The 22294-nt window shown below is 34.7% G+C and overlaps 1 protein-coding gene across 1 annotated transcript in view; it reads right to left on the bottom strand.

The window, feature by feature from the left end:
* ZCWPW2 (zinc finger CW-type and PWWP domain containing 2) overlaps positions 1-22294 on the bottom strand; it is a 140969-nt gene that overhangs the window by 23446 nt on the left and 95229 nt on the right. The window contains exon 7 of the mRNA XM_069472020.1: positions 11490-11536. Coding sequence (XP_069328121.1) covers positions 11490-11536 — 47 coding nt within the window. The remainder of the gene's footprint in view (positions 1-11489; positions 11537-22294) is intronic.

Raw genomic sequence — 22294 nt, 5'->3', positions numbered from 1 at the left:
AAAAAATAGGTATTCTGAAGCAAGAGATTTTTGCTTCCTCTCATAAATGGTATATAAAAGACTTTGGAATCCAAGATTAATCCATTTTGTCTAATTTTAATATTTTACTACTAATTGCTAGCCTATAGAATTCCTATAGACTGTAATTCAAGATACAAGAGGTAAATCTTGCAATGTAGTCAAGCAGATTTAGTTATTAAGCTACTAAGGAGTAAAAAATTGTTAAAAATCGCTCCTCTGGAAAGCTGTTTTAACATTGCCGTGTAATGAGGCAGTTTCCCTCTGCAGATTTTGAGCACAGGGCAATTGAAATCAGTATAAAAATAACTATGTTAAGGTTTCCACTGATGATTAAATGGACAATTTTCTATATTAATATTTATTTTTATATACACTTGAAAAATAAAAATGCACATCAAAAAAGTGCATTTACGTTTTAAAATTGACATTAGGAAACTTTCTGGGTGAGGAAAATTTTCTGTTTTTTTGATTGGAGTTACATGGTTATTTGCATTTAAGAAAAATTCATCAAACTGTACACTTAAGATCTGTGCATTTCACTGTGTTTAAATTTTACCTCAATAAAAAATTAACTTTAAAAAGAAAGTCAATCTAATGTGTTAAATGAAATTTATGGGAGGCCATTGTTGTAGACTGAGCTCCTACACTAGGCCCCAATAGATTAGACCAAACAAGAATGGAGTCACTTATGCTAGGTGCCATGTACTCAAACTGAACTTAGAAATGGGCCAGTTTTCCAAAAAACAGGAGATTCACGGCAACCAATCATTAAGGGGCCCAGTCAACCCGAGTAAGCACAATAAGAAAGTCCCCTCTGCTTTAACCCATACAAGGAAAGTAACCTGAACTAGTAACCTGATGCTAACCAATTTGCTTTTTGCACTTTGCTGTTTTCATGTTCCTGCTGGGGCTGCCTTACAAAAGCTGATCATTTTGCTAATCCCAGCAGAACGCCCTTCAGTTTCATAAATGAAATGCTGCTGGATTCATGAATTGCCAATAAAAGCCAATTAGCTCTTTAACTCAATTTGTTGAAATTTTGTTCTTTGACAACTGAAAGAAAACTATAGTAACCATACAGAAAATGGCAAAATGGTGATAGAATATCTGAATGATTCAACTTTGGAGGACACTGGCCTATGGAAAGGTGAATGATGCCCACAAAGTAGAATCCAAAACGAAACTAAATGAATTTTGAAGCCTGACTGTGACTCTTCCCAAGGTGTTCCGCTGCTTGCTATTCTTTTCTGAGATTTCTCTCTGCCTAGGGCTACAAGTCAGCACTAGGGATCTGTTAAAATATTTATCTTTGGGTAAGGATGCATATAAAGCTAAGTATATTAAGTGAGTTGCAGTATATGAATTCCATATTAATAGCAAGCTTGGCAATTAACATAAACATCTAGACATCTAGTCACAAAATATAAGCAACTTATCTTGCTAACTGGGTGAATGAAAATGTTCTGCTTGTTACAAAGAATTTTTGTAATAACTTGGGGAAAAATATTTTTTATCAGAAAACATAATAGCCTAAATTCCTCATACATAAATGTATAAATTAAGAGAGTGGCCATTAATTTTCTCCTTCAAATGGCATAAGTTAAATTCTCAGCATTAATAAGTGTTATGAAAAATGGCACACATAATTTCTATATGTTAACCAAAAAAATTAAAAAACAAAACATAAAGGAGATCCTTTTTCAGTTAGTAAAAATATCTGGGATAGAGTTAATTTGAAATATGTAAAACTCTCCATTAAAAAAACTAAAAAAAAAAATAAATAGAGAGACAAGTTATGTTTCTACATGGGTGCATTTAGTATGGTAAACATGGAATTTCTCCCTAAATTAGTACATAGATTTTTTACAATACCAATAATCATCTCAACAGAATGTTTCTTGTGACTTCACCAAATAATTCTAAGGTTCATCTGAAAAGTAAACAGGTTAAGAATTATAAAAATAATTTTTTGAAAATTTAGAGTAATGAAGGATCACTAACTCACACATTAAAGAAAAGATAGAGAAATAACAAAGCCATTTGGAACTCATTTAAGACCAAATACATAAATAAATATAGAAATAAATATTTTACATATTAAATTCCATATGTTACAAAGAGGAAATTATATATTATAAAGAAGATAAAAAACAATAAGGTATGGAAAGATTACTTATTAGTCAATAAATGGTATTATGATAACTTGTTTAGCAAGTTGCAAAGAAGTTTTGTTATACCCTATCCTCATACCACATATAAAAATAAATCATACTCCCATAATAATAGCTAACATTTATTAAATGTTTCCTATGTTCCAAGCACTATGCTATGTGTTATATGTAAACAGTCAGAGCAATACTTTTTTATAATCCTTTTATTTTCAGCTAACAGAGGAGGAAATTGAGAACTTAGAGAGTTAAGCAGCTAACTTAAGATCATACTGCTAGTAGGTGACAAGAGTCAAAATTCATATCTCAAGAGTCCATCTCTAGACATCCTCCCTCTTACCTCTTACCCATTGTACTGCACTATTCTCTACAAGGAAGTTTATGCTATTCAAATAAGATAAATCAAAAAGCCAATAAATGTAGATGTGTCCACATACAAATATTTAACTTTCATATTTCCAGGAAAAAAATAGGAAAAGCAAGTAATGCACTGAGAAGAGCATATGCAGAAACTATGACTATTACAATTAACTAAACTATTAAAATAAAGAATTGATATCTTTATGACTAATATATAAAAAGTTCATATACATTTGTAATTAAGAACTCAGACACAGACAATTTACCTCGAGTCAAAGAAATACAAATTAAAACAACAAAGTATGATGTAAACTGACAACAATATCTATCATATCAATACCTGTAGATGACAATTATGGCATTTGCATGCACTGCTGGTGAGAGAATAACAACTTGACAATAAGTTCCTATTTCTTTCTCAATAATCCTTCAACTTGGAATTATCCTAAGGAAGCAATTCAAAAAATGGGGTGGGAGAGGAAGCTATACTGATGAAGATTTTCATCAAAGTGTTACCAGTAACAACAGGAGAAAGGTTAAGTGATCATAAAACATATTTTGTATTAATGAAAGGACAGCCTTTTAAAGCATATCAAAAAAGCCCAGAAATCTCCAAAGAAAAGATTTTACTATATAAATACAGCAAAATAGCTACAAAAAATGTAAAAGGAAAACCCAAGAAATGTTTGCAACATATTGATAAATAATCAGGAACTAATGAGAGTGCCTATTACTACAAATTAATCAGAAAAAAAAAAAAAGAAGCCCATTGAAAAAATGGGTAAGGGTATTCATAGGCAGTTTTCAGAAGAAATACAATGTTCAATAAATATATGAAAAATGCTCAACTCACTAACAGTCAAAAAATAAATAACAGCAAATTAAAATAACAATGAAATACTTTTCTTTTTTAAACTTGTAGCAATACATTAAGAATGATGATATCTAAAGCTGGAAAAGGGGTAGAAAAAGAGGTATGCATAGTCTGTTGATAAGATTATATCAGGTACAACTGTTTTGAAGAGCAATTTGATACTACTTGGATACAATTTTTAACTTTTACTTTGAAATAATTTTAGATTTACAGAAAAGTTACACAAATAGCACAAGATAATTCCCATATACTTTTCATTCAGATTCCCCTAATGTTAAAATCTTACATAATCACAGAACAATTACCCATAATAGGAAATTAACATTAGTACAACACTATTAATTGAACTACATACTTCATTCAAATTTCACTGGCTTTTCCACGAATGTACTATTTCTATTTTAAGGTCCAAACTAGGATCTCATATTACATTTGGTTTCTATGCCTCATTAGTCTCCTTCAATCTGTAAATTTTTTATTCTTTCCCTATATGTGACCAAATTTTAAATGCTCATATCACTTATCCCAGCAATTTCACTTCTGTGAATTACTATGCTAAAATTTATGCACAATTATGCAAAAATATATTCACGAGGATGCTTGACTCCAGATTTTGAAATAGTGAAATAGTGGGGCATTGAGGGGAAGAGAATGACTTGAACTTTCCAGAATACACACTTCTGTATTACTTGACTTTTTTTTCCTAGTATGTATTTACTTTATAATATAAAAAATAAAACAAATTATAAAGAAAAGACTGTTAATGATCAGAATTAATTGGTAATTTAATGCAATCTAGATATTCCCTTTCACTAATGATGGGACTATAATTGGTATAATAATGCTTGGTTGGTTTTATTTTTCTTTGTTTTTGGTGGAGGGTGTTTAGCAATTTGGCAAAATTTAAATGTGTCTAGTCTTTGAATTAACAAGCCCACTTCTAGAAATTTTTCCTATAGAAAATATATTTTTCTATAGAAATATATGTACAGTTGATGTTACTTCATTTTGATGTGTAATTCAAGTCCAGAATCAAACTAAATATCTAGAAAATTGTTCAATATATTAAGGTACTTCAGGCTGGGCGTGGTGGCTCACGCCTGTAATCCTAGCACTCTGGGAGGCCGAGGCAGGTGGATCTCTCAAGGTCAGGAGTTCGAGACCAGCCTGAGCAAGAGCGAGACCCCCGTATCTACTAAAAATAGAAAGAAATTATCTGGCCAACTAAAAATATATATAGAAAAAAATTAGCCGGGCATGGTGGCGCATGCCTGTAGTCCCAGCTACTCGGGAGGCTGAGGCAGTAGGATTGCTTAAGCCCAGGAGTTTGAGGTTGCTGTGAGCTAGGCTGACGCCATGGCACTCACTCTAGCCCAGGCAACAGAGCGAGACTCTATCTCAAAAAAAAAACACAAAAACAAAAACAAAACAAAACTATATATATATATATATATATATATATATATATATAAAGGTACTTCAATAAAACAAGATGCTATGGGGCCACTTAAGATTTAGTAGATCTTTGACTTATAAAAGTGTCCCTAATATGTTACTGAGTAAAAAAGTAGAGTTTAATTCATTCCATTTATGTTAATAAAGTATATGTACTTATATACATGTTATATTTTATTTATTTGTATTTATTTATACACATAACCCTTATGTTTCTGCATGCATAGAAATATATATGTATATAATACTGATAGTAGATAACAATGGTTTTCTCTTGGGATTGAAATTATAGCTGGGAAAGGACTTACAGCTGCGTGTTTTTGTTTTTCTCACAATCCTATTTTTCCTATTAAAAAAGATCTCAAAGTTATAAAAACCATGAAACAACATGGAAAGGTTTGTGATATATTAATGAAAACATATAATGACATATTAATCAATGATTAAACTACACAAATAAGCACATATATACAAACAATTGTAAACAAATGTACCAAGTTAATACAAATTGGCTTAATAATTAGGATGATGGTTTTGGATAATTTTAAAATTCTATCCTCCAAATATAATGTTATTTTATTACTTTGAAAAAATATCATGATTAAAGCGTGGGATCTACTTTAAAAAAAGACTTTTACCTAATCCTAACTATATATTAGAACATGATATTATTATAAGTCTGAGAATTTTAAATTTCCTTAAATCCTTACTTCCTATGCTTTCTAAAGAGAAATTAGGAAGAAAAGAGCACTCAGTAAATAAGCACCTACTATGATATAGTAACTACTTGCTATTATAATACTTTTGTATATTAAACTTTATAACAGTCATACAAGGTAATTATTATTGTTACTGATTTAGAGAGATTAACTAAGGAGGATAAAAGATGTTTAAGTTAACTTGCCTAAGGTCACACAACAACTAAGCTGCAGAACTAGCTCCTGGAGGCAGATTTGTTTCATTTAGTAAGTTTGTATTCTTCCTACCACAATATACTCTTTCCTGACTATATATGTACATACACATATATGTACATATATATTCAAACATCTTTCAAAATCTACTACAGGCAATACCATCGGCTACTCTACCTGTCTTCCTGGTATACTACTGTTTTTCATTATTTATTTATAGGCCCAATCGACTCAGATATTTATTGTGGATATTACCTCTGGTCTGCACAAGTTCTCTGACATTCCAAAAGTACTTGCTGAGCTGTTAAAAATATTTTATAGTTCATGAAATACTAGAGTGGGAAGAGACTTAGAGAGAATCTAGACTTGCCCTTTCTTTTTATCAAGTGGAACTCAGAGAGATTAGTGTGACTTAGAGTCTCTTTCATTCAGACTATTGCCAGTGGGGCAGAGGTAGTCAGGCAGGTGCACTCGTACTCCCTCTATCACACATGGCTGAAGAGCTAAAAAGGTGGGCAAGGGGAGTGGCAGAGACTTGTAGAAACAGCTCTCATACTTGACCCTAGAAGTACCATTCCTAGTAGGCACTTAGGAATAGTATCCAAGACAGCAACACTCTTATATCTTGCTTCAAAGGGGTGGCAGCAAGTGTTACTACAATTATAGGTCAACACATAACTTTAACAACTTACTCCTCAAGGTCCTCTCATGATTCAAAGGGAGCAGGGTGACACAGGGTGACACTGTGATTAACTTTCATCTAGCAATTCCTCTTTGGGAATCTATAGAAATAATAGTACAAATATTTAAGAATATATGTACAAGGGTGTTTACTAAATCATTCCTTACAGCACCACCAAACCATACCACCAATTTGAAAACACCCATATGTCATCAATATAGTACTGGTTGATAAAACTTTGATACATCTGCTATGGTATGCTATGCAGAAGGTTAAAAACAGGTCTATATTTGTTAGTCTAAGTAGTTAAATCTATAGAGTGACATAAATAATGAGATCTCATTGTTGTAAAAGCAAAACAATCATAAAACATTTATACATGCATACATATTTATTTATATAAATCAATAAAATACAGACTGTTAATATTTGCCACCCAGGGTGAGTGGCTGTAGAGGATATTATCTAATTTTTTATCATCCATCTTTGTATTGTGTTTTTGCTGCTAATCTCTATGTCTATTTTCTTCACTTGTGAACCAGAAATAATAATGAATATCTCACATAATTGTTGCTGGAATAAAATGAAATAACACATATGTAATGCCTGGCACTTAGTAGGCACAATATATTGCACCGTTATTATATATTGCTTTCATACCAATAGCTTTCTTTTGGCCATCTATAACATTTTATATAAAACAGTACTGTCCTTTTTTTTCTTTTTTTTTTTTTTTTTGAGACAGAGTTTTGCTCTGTTGCCCAGGCTAGAGTGCCATGGCATCAGCCTCGCTCACAACAACCTCAAAATCCTGGGCTCAAGCAATCCTCCTGCCTCAGCCTCCCTAGTAGCTGGGACTGGGGCCATAGGCGTGTACAACCACGCCCGGCTAATTTTTTCTATATACATTTTTAGTTGTCCATACAATTTCTTTCTATTTTTAATAGAGACGGGGTCTCGCTCTTACTTAGGCTGGTCTTGAATTCCTGAGCTCAAACGATCCATCCATCTCGGCCTCCCAGAGTGCTAGGATTACAAGTGTGAGCCACTGCACCTGGCCAAACAGTACTGTCTTTAAAAACATCATTTATTACCCTCATATCCAAGATGTACAGAAAAATAAAAGCTACCTTACTAAGTGAAATTAACACTCAAACTTTAATACCGCTACTTTGCCAATATTTTGATGAGAACTAAGGAAAAGTAATTAAAATTAAATAAGAGTATCTAACGAGCACTGTATAGCTAGGAGCAAGTTCCTTAACTTCTCTAACCATAAATGACCTTCTTTGTAAGACGATGATAAAAAATATTTGCTCTTCTTTTCTCCCAAGGGTCTGAAGTGAAAGACAATATTTGTGGAAATGCTTTATAATTTGCAAGTACTATACAGATGAAGAATTATTTTTAAAAACTAGGATTGTACCTATTTATAAGCATGAAGTTTATGATTATATAAGAGTAAATGAGGAATACTCCAGTGATTTACAAAGCAAAGAGTTGTTAAAGGAAGCTGTGACATTGGATCATCAGAACTAGATTCCTACCCTGGTTCTAACACTATTCTGTTGGTTACTTGATACCTTTGAATCAATTTCTTTATAAGGACCATTATGGTAATACCTATGGTAGTGTTTTTCAACCCTATCACTCCTAATAACCCTTTTCATAACAAATAGTTTGAAACATTCCATTCCTATCTGGAAAAGAAACTTAGACAACTAGCTATAAGCAAGTATCTAGGCTCCCCTTCTTCTTTTTTTAGCAACAGAATCTGCCCCCGGGGCTGGCCAGGTAGAAACTGTATTTCCCCTCTTCCCCTTGCCAGTGAATGTGGCCATTCATGTTTTCTTCCTCAGCTAATTGTTTGCAATCTTTTTCTATTTTACTTTTTCCATGGGCAAGAATGAGAATGTGATAGAGTAATCAACCTTTGACCATATAGATCAGGGCCACATATTAGGAGTTGGCATAACAATAAGACAGAAGGAACCTGGGAGTCTGGATGATCTTGTGGGGCAAGGTCTCCTCCCAACCTGGAAAAATGGCCCACCTTTGCTAAGACATATATTAAAGAGATTAACTTTTATCTTGTGTGACTCTTTGTAATTTGGAGTCTTATTACAGCATTATAGCCCGTACCGTAATTAATACATCTGACTCCATGAATAATCTAAAAAAAATTATAACTATAATATAAAAGAGAAATAAAATATATTTATAATAAAATAAAATGTATTTTTACAACTACATTTGAAAACATAATAAGATAAATTCTAGTCATTCCTATCATAAATAGGTTTGGATTTAAGTGAAATAGCATGACCAAAGTCATTCTGTATAGGCTCTATAGGAAAATATGCCAGCAGAAATAGTAGTAAACACAAGAATAAAAACCACTCTCAGGTTAAGTAATAGCAGAGCAGAACTTTTGATATGATAGGAAAGAAACTAATCTTAATTGAAATAGAGATAATAATGCAAAATAAATTACAGATTGTCCAAGTATAGAAAATGAGAAGGATGATATTTTCCCAAATGATCACAGCAAAAATAATTCCCTATGGGGAAAATAACTCTCTGTGTTATGACATGGGGTTACCTAGTAACAAAATATCACAGTAAATATATCTCCTTTCTTGAAACCACACAACAGGGCATGCGTTGTCTCCCGTATTTGAGAAACATTCGACAATAACTTTCAATCGGTAGGGAAGACTATCTTGATGATAAATTGGAAAAAGAAAATGTTTTTATGAATTATGTTTTAAGAATTTTATGATAGGTCTTTGGGAACAATTTTAGAGTAAGACTGAAAAACAATAGGCTATCCAAAAATAATCTCAATATATCATTTTTGTGTCATAGATTTCTTATTATGCTAAAATAGTTACAAATATATAAAGGCTAGCATCACTATGAAATATTTGTAAACATTTATTTTTTAAAATTCAGTGAAATCAATACATATCATGTATGTCTATTAGTTTAGCAATATTTGGTTTTAAGACTATTAAAAGGCATTTCAAATTTCCTGATACACATTTGTAACTACTTTCCATAGTTTGTAACTTTTGCCTTCTATAGTTAAATATATAGTTGAAAATGTTACAATATGTTGAGTAGAGATTAAGTAAATTATTGGATAATTTTATGAACAATCTGTCTATTCCATGTCAACTTTCCTGTCCATAAGAAGCCTTCTAAATTTCTTGGCTTTTAGCCTAACATGCTATGATTCAGTATTGGTTTGTATGAAGTCAATATAAAATTATACTTTATAGTTTATTGAAAATAGCAGAACATTCAAAAGTCATTCCAAATGTGGGACAGTGGTGTTACACAGCCCTGTTCCAAGTATTTCAGGATATCTAGTATCCTTAGCCCTTGCCCAATAAAATGGCTTATATTCTCCAAAATTACTGTAGCCTAAAGCACTTCCAAAAATTTCTAAAATGTCCCATAGGGCAGTATCTCTCAAATTATCTGTGGTAAAGGACCATTTTTTTTTTCTCTAGTCTGTCTGAGATCTATGCTTTTATAAAATTTAATAAAAATGAGTTAGAAAAAAATGAAACGAAAAACAAAGACATAATACAAACTCCATTTTATTATTACTAGATTCAACAGACAAAAATTACCCTGTCAAATTACCATACAACTTCCTAAATGATTATTCCCACTTTCTGTACATATCTCACTATAGACCAGTAAAAAGTTTACAGGCCAGCTCTGGCTCATGGAGCACACTTTGAATGGCAGTTTCCTAGGGAAAGTATTGCCTTCGTTGAGAACAACTGGTAAAAATAAAGCAATATATAGAAATGTTAGTTATTATCTTTCTAATGTTTGACTCTAAATATCCTTTAGCAGAGACTCACATAAACAATTCCATCCACATTAACAATGCTGCACTACCTCACATATTCCTGTCTAAATCTCTAGACATACACACAAGTCTTATTTCCTTTCTTTTCTAAAGGGCAACCTTGTCTTCTATGATATTGAATTCTTCACCTGCAAAGGAGCATCAGCATTATTTAGCCAGTAAAATGTCCAGATTCCTCTTATAAACCAAAAATAAAAAGGATAAAATAAAACATGATTTTAAAAGGACTCATAAAATATATATATACAGAATACAAAAAGGATGCTCATTCCATTGCCTAATTATCTATTGATTCATGCCCAATATCCTTTTCTGTTCCTCTAGGTTACACTGGACTTTCCCTGGGTCTGCCTTGCCCCAACCCCACCACTCAACACAGGAAATCCCCACCATAAGCTTTCCTTTTCATTAGAATTCTTTTTCTTGTGACACTAATACATTATATATCTGGAAGAATTTGTTTAAAGCATCAACTCTTTCTTTTTTTAGTGGTGAAAACATCAACACTTGAGGAGAATGTCAAGGTTCATCCTATCCCAACCACATTTTTCACAGTAAGTAGAGTTAAACAACTCTCTGCATTTAATATTCAGAATAATGTGTTAAATTTTAATAATTTTTTAAAAATGCTACTGACTTTATAAGTTTTCATAAAAAATATTCCAGGTTCAGAAAATTCATTACAATGACTGATCTTGTTCCCTATTTAAGTTTAAGGTAGGGTTTATATTAAGTTGTGAACTTTAATTATTTAAATGTTCCATGAGTTGTTTCCATACAGTATAATAACATGATATATATAAAAAAATTTAGTATATGAGAATATTATATAAAATATAATTTAAGTAGAAGCAAATTTTTAATTATTCACTTATAATTTTCTATTGTTCTAATTTCTGATAATTATATAACATTAATGTAAGTAACATCAATATCAATTTTCTAATGTCAAACTAAGAAAGGAAACATACTCAACTAACATTTAGGAGAAGAATGAATTATATGTCATTTTCCTTTTAAATAATTTAATTTACTGTTAAAAATAGTATTAATCAAATGGAATTTCATTGTATATTTTTTATATTTTATAAGTTTGTATATTTTATATAATGAAACATGACCTTACCCTTTTCTTGGCCACCACTGCAACTTTGGCATCTAACTTGGATTTATCTGTAAGATAATAAAATATGGCTGCTTTAAAAAAGTGCCAATATTCTTGTTCAAATAAAGAGTTACACAATTAGAATTTTCTTCTTTCTCATACTATGGTAACAGTATTTTGTTTTCAGCGGTCCTTTTAATTAAAATGCTAATAAACTCAGCTTCCCAGAGTTTAGTGGGTCTAAGTAATCCAAAAGTAATAATATCAGTATTTGTATACTTATTTGACAAAACTCCCCCCTCAAATTTGATTGGTTTGTTGGCTCCACTCCAGTTAGCAGCTAGTATATCTGATTTCTAGATTGTGATCAGTTTGTGTGCTCTGGAGTATGTAGAATCTAGAATTAAACACCAGCTTTATATAAGCTACTATACTAAACAGTGTAAGAAATAAAACAATGTAAATGCTCTCAGACCCTCAGTTTCTTTATTGATAAATCAGGGCTAGTAACTGTTACCTCACTGGTATGTGGCAATATTTAAATAATATAATCTATGCAAATAAAAGTCCTAAAACAATGTCTGGCAGAGAATAGATAATCAACAAATGTTCACTTCCATGTTAGCTAATAAAGACATTATGGGGTGGGTGTGTGTGTGTGTGTGTGTGTGTGTGTGAGAGAGAGAGAGAGAGAGAGAGATCTTAAGTTTTGGAATACTAGGAAAAATAGTTTAGTGATAATATATTTCACTAATGTATTATCTTCAAGGTGATTCCACCATTCCTCTACCTAAATAATTATTTAAGTCTTTTTAACATAGTTAAAATGTTCCGAGATATAGAAAAAAAATAAGATCATTAAAATCTCATAATGTATTTAGACTTTAAAAAGGACCCAGTAGAACCTTATGGTAAGTTTTATTGTACCTTAAAAAAAAAATAGAAAAGAAAAAAACAATAAATTTTCTCTTTGTTCTTTTGAAAAACTCTAATAAGAATAAAAGTCATGATGAAATATCAATCCTCACAAATAGTTAAATCTGAACAAAAAAGAAACACAAAAACTAAAATCGGATTCAGTGGACCTTGATGGTATACAAAGTTAAGAAAAATAGAATGGAAATTGGTTAAGTTTCTTCTCAAAATATATTATAACTCATTCTTATGTAAATTTTCCAATATGGAGATGAACTGGGAACAGAAATATCTAAACTGTTGTTCAAGGAACTTTTTATGTTCAAAAGTTGCAGAACCACCTCCCAATAAAAGGAGAGTGTGTTGGCGAGTATCAACAACAACAATGATTTTCAAATGCCAAAAAGAAATTCTTATGTGATACCTAAAAACATTATGATCATAAACATATGAAAAAATGCTCAACATCACTAACCATCAGAGAAAACCAAACTAAAACCACAATGAGATACCATATGACACCAGTCAGAATGGCCATTTTAAAAAAGTCAAAAACAACAGATGTTGGTGAGGATTTGGAGAAAAGGGAATGCTTATACACTATTAATGGGAATGCAAATTAATACAACCTCTATGGAAAACAGTGTGGTGATTTCTCAAACAGCTAAAAATAGATCTACCATTTGATCCAGCAATCCCACTACTGGGTATCTATGCAAAGGAAAAAAAAATCACTATATAAAAAAGACAGCTGTACCTGTATGTTTATTGCAGTATTATTCACAAAAGCAAAGTCATAGAATCAACATATATATTCATCAATGGATGATTGAATAAAGAAAATGTAGTATATATATATACTAGGGAATACTACTCGGCCAGAAAAAAAAGAATGAAATCATGTTTTTTCGCAGCAACATGGATGGAATTGGAGGCCATTATCCCAAATTAAATAATGTAGAAACAGAAAGTCAAATACTACAGGTTCTCCCTTATAAGTGGGAGCAAAACAATGGGTACACATAGACATACAGAGTTGAATAATAGACATTGGAGACACCAAAAGGTGGGAGGTTGGGAGGGGGTGAGGGATGAAAAATTACCTCTTGGGTACAATGTATAGCATTCAAGTGATGGACACACTAAAAGCCTAGACTTCACCACTGTGCAATACATTCACGGAAAAATTTTGCACTTATAAATCTATAAAAATAAAACAAATAATTTAAAAAATTATGATCACTAGTGATTTTCCCATTAATAGCAGTAGGTCCATGTTCAACTTCAGCCACATTAACCACTTTCTCAAAGCTGAATTTTCCCTAGTGAGAAAGGTTTAATTTCCTTCCTTCAGAAATCTCTGCATGTAGAGACTCTCATAAAGAGTGAAAGCAGTTAACAGGAAATGTAGATTTTGATAATGAAAAGGGCCTTCACTCCTCTTTTGAGCTGTATCCAAGTCATATTTTACAGTGCAAAAGAGGAGCTGCAGGTAGTAAATGAAAATGTTCTAAATGAATAGAAGTGGTTATGCCTCATGACCCAGAACAGATGTTAAAGATGTTTTATTTACAATCATATTAAAGAGAAATACACATATTAACATAATTCAGTGGTTTCTCTTCTTTAAGTAATTTTTTTTAAAGCTTGTCCATTCATGGCATCTGAAAAACTTCATCAGTTTGCACTTCTTTAAATGTGACAGCTGAGAGCAATTCTTAAAAAGGCAGAGGATAGTTCAGTGTCTGGTCTGGCATGTATGGAGCTTAGAAATGGCCGCTTGATTCCAGCAACATGCAAAAAGCTAAACAAATTGAAAAATCAACAACTCTTAGATCTTTCAGAAAAGTGAGCCCACAGAGTAAACCACTGCCTCCAAATCTGGAGAAACAGACAGGCAAATACAGAGAATCACAACTCACTTGAGTAGAAACTCATGGGCAGAAACTTCCATGAGAACCAGTATAGGAGTATGAAAACCTGAACTTTAATTGACAAATTGCTGGAGGCTCAGTGTGGACAAGCCCAAGAGACAAAAACTCCAGGGGGACCCAGTCATGGAGGGAGGGACCATACTTTTGTGAGTTTTACCTCCAGGAGTTCTACCAGGTTCTCACAGATAAGATTGGAGAAAAATCTCCCAGCCTTCCAACAGGGGAAGGGAAAAGTAACCATTTTGAAATAATATGCTAAGGCATTCTGTTCTTCTTAACAAGGTCTGTACTCAGGAGAAACTATTTTACCAGAGCTTAATCTATTGATGTCTTTTCAGAACCTACCTGATCTGGAGTAAGCAAAATACCCAACTCCAATCCCTTCTAGCCATCTTTTACCACCTGAGTGGGTGAAGGAAAAAGAAGTCCTTGTGAAATTCATAGCCTGGAACTAATCATAGAACTATAGAATGCTTCCCCTCCCCTATGTCTTATCACTGTACTATTAAAGGCCTATGATCACACTTCCTTTTAGCCAGGACATCATCCCACCTTTCAACAAAAATTTACAAGGCATAACAAAAGGCAAAAAACAGGTTTGAAGAGACAAAGCAAGCATCAGAACCAGACCAAGATATGACAGGGATGGTAGAATTATCAGATCATAAATTTAAAACAACTATGATTAATATGCTAAGAGCTTATTATAATGTTAAAAGTGGACATGCAAAAACAGATGTAAATTCTAAGAAAGAATCAAAAAGAAATGCTGAGATCAAAAGCACTGTAACTGAAATAAAGAATGCCTTTGATGGGCTCACCAGTAGACTGGACACAGATGAGGAAAGAATCATTTAGCTTGAGGATATATCAGCAGAAACTAACAAATCTAAAAGCAAAGAGAAAAAAGACTGAAAAATATAATAGAACAGAATATCCAAAAACTGTGGGACAACTACAAAAGTGTGACATATACATCATAGGAATATCAAAATGAAAAGAAAAAGAGAAAGAAACAGAAAAAAATATGTGAAACAATAATGACTAATGATTTCCTCCCAAATTAATACCAGCTGCCAAACCACACATCCAGGAAGCTCACCAAGGAGGATAAATATCAAAAAAGTTATACTCAGGCATATCATATTCAAACTGAAGAAAATCAAAGATAAAGAAAAAATCTTGAAAGAAGACTTAGGCACAAATCTAACAAAATATGCACAAGATCTAAATGAGGAAAACCACAATACTCTAATTAAATCAAGGATGATCTAAATAAACATGGAGATATTCCATGTTCATAGATACAAAGACAATATTGTCCAGCTGTCAATTCTTCTCGATTTGATCTATGGAGTCAATGCAATCCCAATCAAAATCCCGGTTAGTTGTTTTATGGATATTGACAAACTGATTCTAAAGTTTATATATAGAGACAAAAAAACAAGAATAGCCAACCCAATATTACAGAAGAAGAACAAAGTTTGAGAACTAAAACTACCCAACTTCAAGACCTACTATAAAGCTACAGTATCAAGACAGTGTATAGAAGTAGAAAGTTGACATTTGGAAAAAGAAAAAAAAAAAAAAAAGACAGTGTGATACTGGCAAAAGAACAGACAAATAAATCAATAGAACAGAATAGAGAGCCCAGAAATAGACCCACATAAATATAGGCAACCGATCTTTATCAAAGGAGCAAAGGCAATACAATGGAGAAAAGATAGTCTTTTCAACAAATAGTACTGGAACAGCTAGACATCCACACACACAAAAATGAATCTAGACATAGACCTAAGCCCTTCACAAAAATTAACTCAAAGTGGATCATAGGACTAAATGTAAAATTCAAACCTATAAAACTCCTATAAGACAACATGGAGAAAATCTAGATGACCTTGGGTATGGCAATGACATTTTAGATACAACATCAAAGGCATGGTCCATGAAAGAAATAACTGATAAGCTGAATTTCATTAAAATTAAAAATGTCTGTTTTGCAAAAGATTTTGTCAAGAAAATGAAAAGACAAGACTGGGAGAAAATATTTGCAAAAGACATATCTGATAAAAGAAGGATATCCAAAATATCCTTCAAAGAACTTTTAAAACTCTACAATAAGAGTAAGTCCTACCAAAAAAATGGGCAAAATATCTGAACAGACATCTCCCTCAAAGAAGATATACAGATGTCAAATAAGTATATGAAAGGATGGTCAACATCATATATAATTAGGGGAATGCAAATCAAAACACCAATGAGTTATCACTGCACACCTATTAGAGTGGCCAAAACCCAAAACACTGATAACACCAATTGCTGGTGAGGATGTGGAGCAAAAGGAACTCTTGTTCATTGCTGATGGGAACGCAAAATGGTACAGCCCCTTTTGAAGATAGTTGGCAGTTTCTTACAAAACTAAACACACTCTCACATATGATCAACAATTGTGCCCCTTGGTATCTACCAAAAGGAGTTGAAAACTTACATCCACACAAAAACCTGCACACAAATGTTTATAGAAGCTTTATTCTTAATTGCCAAAACTTGGAAGCAACCAAGATATCCTTGAATAGGTGAATGATAAATAAACTGTGGCACATATAGGCAATGGAATATCATTCAGCACTAAAAAGAAATGAGCTACCAAGCCATGCAAAGACATATAGGAAACTTAAATGCAAATTACTAAGAGAAAGAAGCCAATTTAAAAAGACTACATGAGGGACAAGGTGGTGGACCAAAGACACCACCAGCCAGAATATCTCTGTAAGAAGGAGAAATTTTAGATGAAAGAGAAAAAAGAAACAGACAAACATAGATCAGATGAGGGTCTGAAGGAAAGGTTCCTGAACCTACAGGAGACTCCATGGGAAGAGGTACAGAGCAGAACTGGAAGGAGAAAGACATTGGCAGGGAGTAAGCCCAGAGAGGCTCAGAGACCAGTGAGAAGAGTAGGTGGATTGTCAAACATCCCCCTCCCTCACATCTCGGACTGTTGGTGGGCTCCTGAGCTGCTGGAGAGACCTTCAGCCAAAGCAAGTCCAGAGACTGCTGCTGCCAGTGAGCAGAGAGCTTCTTTTTTTTTTTTTTTTTTTTTTGAGACAGAGTCTCACTCTGTTGCCCAGGCTAGAGTGAGTGCCGTGGCATCAGCCTAGCTCACAGCAACCTCAAACTCCTGAGCTCAAGGGATCCTCCTGTCTCAGCCTCCCGAGTAGCTGGGACTACAGGCATGCGCCACCATGCCCGGCTAATTTTTTCTATATATATTTTTAGCTGTCCATATAATTTCTTTCTATTTTTAGTAGAGGTGGGGTCTCGCTCTTGCTCAGGCTGGTCTCGAACTCCTGAGCTCAAATGATCCGCCCACCTCGGCCTCCCAGAGTGCTAGGATTACAGGCGTGAGCCACCGCGCCCGGCCCAGAGAGCTTCTTGAGGACAGCACACCAGGCCCTCACCCCCTGCTCCAGGGCACCTCTCACCCCACAGACCTGAGCTGGATGGCAGATGCCATATTAATTCTCTGCCCACCAGGCAACTTTGCCTACCCCAGGGGGCCCCAACCCCTCAGGTTCTGTCTTGCTCATCCTCACACAGACCATTTCCCAACTCTGGCCCAGAATGCAGGAGCCACAGGAGTCCAGTGGGTCTCAGGTGATCTGCATGAGTCCACAGTCTCATCATACTGGGCGGACTGCCTCTCAGAGAGAGATTTGGAGGCAACCAGAGGATGGACTTACCTCCACCTAGACTCTATTTTGCCCCATCACCTCCCTCACCCATAGCTGGCTACCGAGAGAGACAATTGAGCCACCACACAGAGGCTACCACACGGAATGGGGTACAGACCTTTCCTTTTGGGGTCCTGCAGCAGACTGAGGGGTGCTTGGACTGTGAGCTCCCTGCCTCCTGGCCTTCCCTGGTGCTGCTTGCCCGGAAACTCCAGCAGAGTGGGACACAACCCAAGGTGGAAGGATATTGAATCAGCTTGGGCACCCCATGAGAGAGACTTGGGACCAGTATCTTACTCCCAGGCATGGTCAGTGATTGATCTTTGGAGCCCAGGGGATGGGCCTACAGGCCAGATTCCATACACCCAGGTCTCAATTGCATTGCCTGGGGGCACAGAGGGGTTATTTGTGAATTAGTCTCGTGTGGTATAGGTGCCTATGGGGGCAGATCAGGGGTAGAGTGCAGAGTGGGTCTTAGCTGTGGCATGCTTGCCAGGCAGCCCTCCTCCCATGGGAGGGCCATGCTCCCAGCTTAGGATGGAATGCTAATCAGGGAGCATCATAGCCCACATCACGGTCATGAGTGAGCTCAGCTGGCTTGAGGTCCTACCTGAAAGCAGAGTCCTGAAAAAAACCACACAGACTTTTTGGTTGGGTGGGCCACTTCAACTCCTCCCTAGCAGCTTTGCCCAGAAGCAGGGAACAGACCTTTGACCCCTGCTAAAAGCATTTGTGGAGCTTGAGGGCAGGCCCACCAAACCCAGGCACGCCCAGCCTCACTCCCCCACCTGCCCCTGCTGAGGTGGAAATAAAGACACACCTGGAAGTTCCAGGGCCCCACCTACCACCTGGGGTATTAGAGCTTCTTCTGAGGAACCAGAGCTGGTCACAGGACAGAAAAACAACATTGCAGTTTGTTCCTTCTGGCAAGTGCCACCTACTGACATGGAGGTCAATTTGCATACCCTTTACCTGTATTTACTGGCTCATCATACAGGGTGTGGTTGATTTTCACCCACAAGCACCACCTACTGGCTCAGAGATTAAACTGGGAGAGTCATTATATAAACAAAAAAAATCCAAAGGTAAGAAGCAACCGCTACTCCAGATAAGAAGGAATCAGTGAAAGAACTCCGGAAGTATGAAGAATCAAAGTGGAAGGACACCCCCCAAAAGGGAACATCACCTCTCTGGCAATGGATACCAACTAAAATCAGAACAATGAAATGACAGATGAAGAATTAAGAACACGGATTGTAAGGAAGCTCAATGAAATGCAAAATAAAATGGAAACCCAATACAAAGAAACCACAAAAAGAATGCAGGAAATGAATGAAAAATTCAGTATAGAAATTGAAATAATAAGGAAAAATCAAACATAACTTCTGGAAATAAAAAATTCATTCAAGGAATTACAAAACACAGTGGAAAGCCTTAAGAATGGGTTAGATCAAGCAGAAGAAAGAATCTCAGAGCTTGAAGACAACACCTTTCAATTCAACAAGTCAGTTGCAGAGATAGAGAAATAAGAGAAAAGAGCAAAGCCTACAAGAAATATGGGATTATTTTAAGAGACCCAACATAAGAATCATAGGAGGTGAAAGACCTCTACAGGGAGAACTATGAAACACTGAAGAAGGAAATAGCAGAGGATGTAAACAGATGGAAAACCAGACAATTCTCATGGATTGGAAGTATCAACATTGTTAAAATGTGTACCCAAAGTGATCTACAGATTCAATACAATTCATATTAAAACACCAAAATCATTTTTCACAGATCTAGAAAAAAAAATTGTATACTTTTTTTGGAACCAGAGAAGATCCTGTATAGTTAAAGAAACCTTAAGCAAAAAGAACAAATACCAGCGTCAATTTACCAGACTTCAAGCTATACTACAAGCATATAGTAACTAAAACAGCATGGTGCTGGCACAAGAACAGAGACATAGACCAATAGAACAGGACTGAGAACCCAGATATAAAACCATCCTCATATAGCCATTTGATCTTTTGACAAAGTAGACAAAAACATACACTGGGGAAAAGAATCCTTATTCAATAAATAGTGCTTGGAAAATTGGATAGCCACACGTAGAAGACTGAAATAGGATCCGCACTTCTCAACTCTTACAAAAATCAACTCACAGTGGATAACAGACTTAAACCTAAGGCATTAAACCATAAGAATTCTAGAAGAAAACTTTGGAAAAACTCTCATAGACATTGGCCTAGGCAAAGAATTTATGAACAAGACCCCAAAAGCAATCACAGCATCAATAAAAAGAAATAAATTGGACCTGATCAAATTAAAAAGCTTCTGCACAGCCAAAGAAATTATCACTAGAGCAAATAGACAACATACAGAATGGGAGAAAATATTCACATGTTATACATCTAATAAAGGGCTGATAACTAGAATCTATATAGAACTCAGGAAAGTAAGTAAGGAAAAATCAAACAACCCCATTAAAAAGTGGGCAAAGGATATGAACAGAAATTTTTCAAAAGAAGATAGATGAATGACCAAGAAACATGAAAAAATGCTTAACACCTCTAGTGATCAGGGAAATGCAAATCAAAACCCCACAATGAGATATCACTTAACTCCTGTGAGAATGGCTTTTATCAAAAAGTCCCAAAACAACAGTTAGCATGGATGTGGAGAGATAGGAACCCTCATACACTGCTGGTGGGACTGCAAACTAGTGCAACCTCTGTGGAAAGTAATATGGAGATACCTCAAAGAACTCAAAGTATAACTACGATTTGATCTAGCAATCCCACTACTGGGCACCTATCCAAAGGAAAAAAAGACATTCCATAAAAAAGACGTCTGCACTCAAGTGTTTATAGCAGCACAATTCACAATTGCAAAGATGTGGAAACAACCCAAGTGCCCATCAACACATGAATGGATTAATAAAATGTGGTAATACTATTCAGCCACAAGAGACAATGGTGAACTAACACCGGTATTATTCTGGATGGAGCTGGAGCCCATTCTTCAAAGTGAAGTATCACAAGAATGGAAAAACAAGCACCACATATACTCACCATCAAATTGGTATTAACTGATGAACACTTAGGTGCACATGTGGAAGTAACATTCCTCAGGTGTTGGGCAGGTTGGGGAGGGAGCAAGGGATGGGTATATTCACACGTAGTGGTTGTGGTATGCACTGTCTGGGGGATGGGCATGCTTGTAGCTCTGACTCAGGCAATGCAAAGGCAATATATGTAACCTAAACATTTGTACTCCAGTAACACTCTGAAATAAAATAATAATAATAAATAATAAAAAGACTACATACTAGATGTTTACAACTATATGACATTCTGGAAAAGCAAAGCTATGGAGACTGAAAGAATCAGTGTTTGCCAAGGGTTTGTTGGGAAAGGAATGAATAGGTGAAACAGAATATTTTTAGGGCAGTGGTGGATATATGTCATTACACATTTGTCCAAACCCAAAGCATGTACAACACCAAGAGTGAACTTTAAACTATGGAGTTTGGGTGATAATCATGTCTCAATAAGTTCATCAATTGTAACAAATGGACCATATGGTGTGGGATGTTGATAGTGAGGAAGATAGTGTGTGTGGGATATATGGGAAACCTCTGTACTCCCCACTCAATTTTCCTTGAACCTAAAACTGCTCTAAAAAATAAAGTCTATTTTTTTAAAAATATAAATAATTCTGGGAAAAATAATTTAAGAGGTAGGAACATTCATTCTAAAATGTAGAGCATGTAAGAAAACACTAATCTTACCAATAATACAAAATCTTAAAGCTGAATTATAAAGCGATTATATGGGTAACACCCTATTTATTTTTAAAAATACAATTATAATGAATGTTTCTTTATAAAATAAAAAACTTTCTAGGCCCAGAAAAGAATTACTTAGTTGGAGTAATAGTTAATACAACCAAAACAGGGCAACTAAATCATGAGGACAGGACTTTGATAGCATCTGACTGGGTCTATATTTACATATTATGTAATGACCTTGCATATTTCAACAATGAAAGAGTTGCACCAAACATATTAGGTGCCATTTCTGCATGGTAGGAGTACTATAGGCTAAATATTAACAGTAATTTTTTCTGGGTTGGAAGAAGAAATTGTTAGGTGATGAAATCCTCAAAGTTGCTGGTTTGAAATAAATGGGTTGCTGCTAAGCTATTCACCTTCGGTGAAATATTTGAACAATGGTTAATTATATTTCAAAACTACTTTTGA

The sequence above is a fragment of the Eulemur rufifrons genome, chromosome 7, assembly GCF_041146395.1.
Source record: "Eulemur rufifrons isolate Redbay chromosome 7, OSU_ERuf_1, whole genome shotgun sequence".
Taxonomy (NCBI): domain Eukaryota; kingdom Metazoa; phylum Chordata; class Mammalia; order Primates; family Lemuridae; genus Eulemur; species Eulemur rufifrons.
This window is presented reverse-complemented; position numbering and strand designations above follow the sequence as displayed.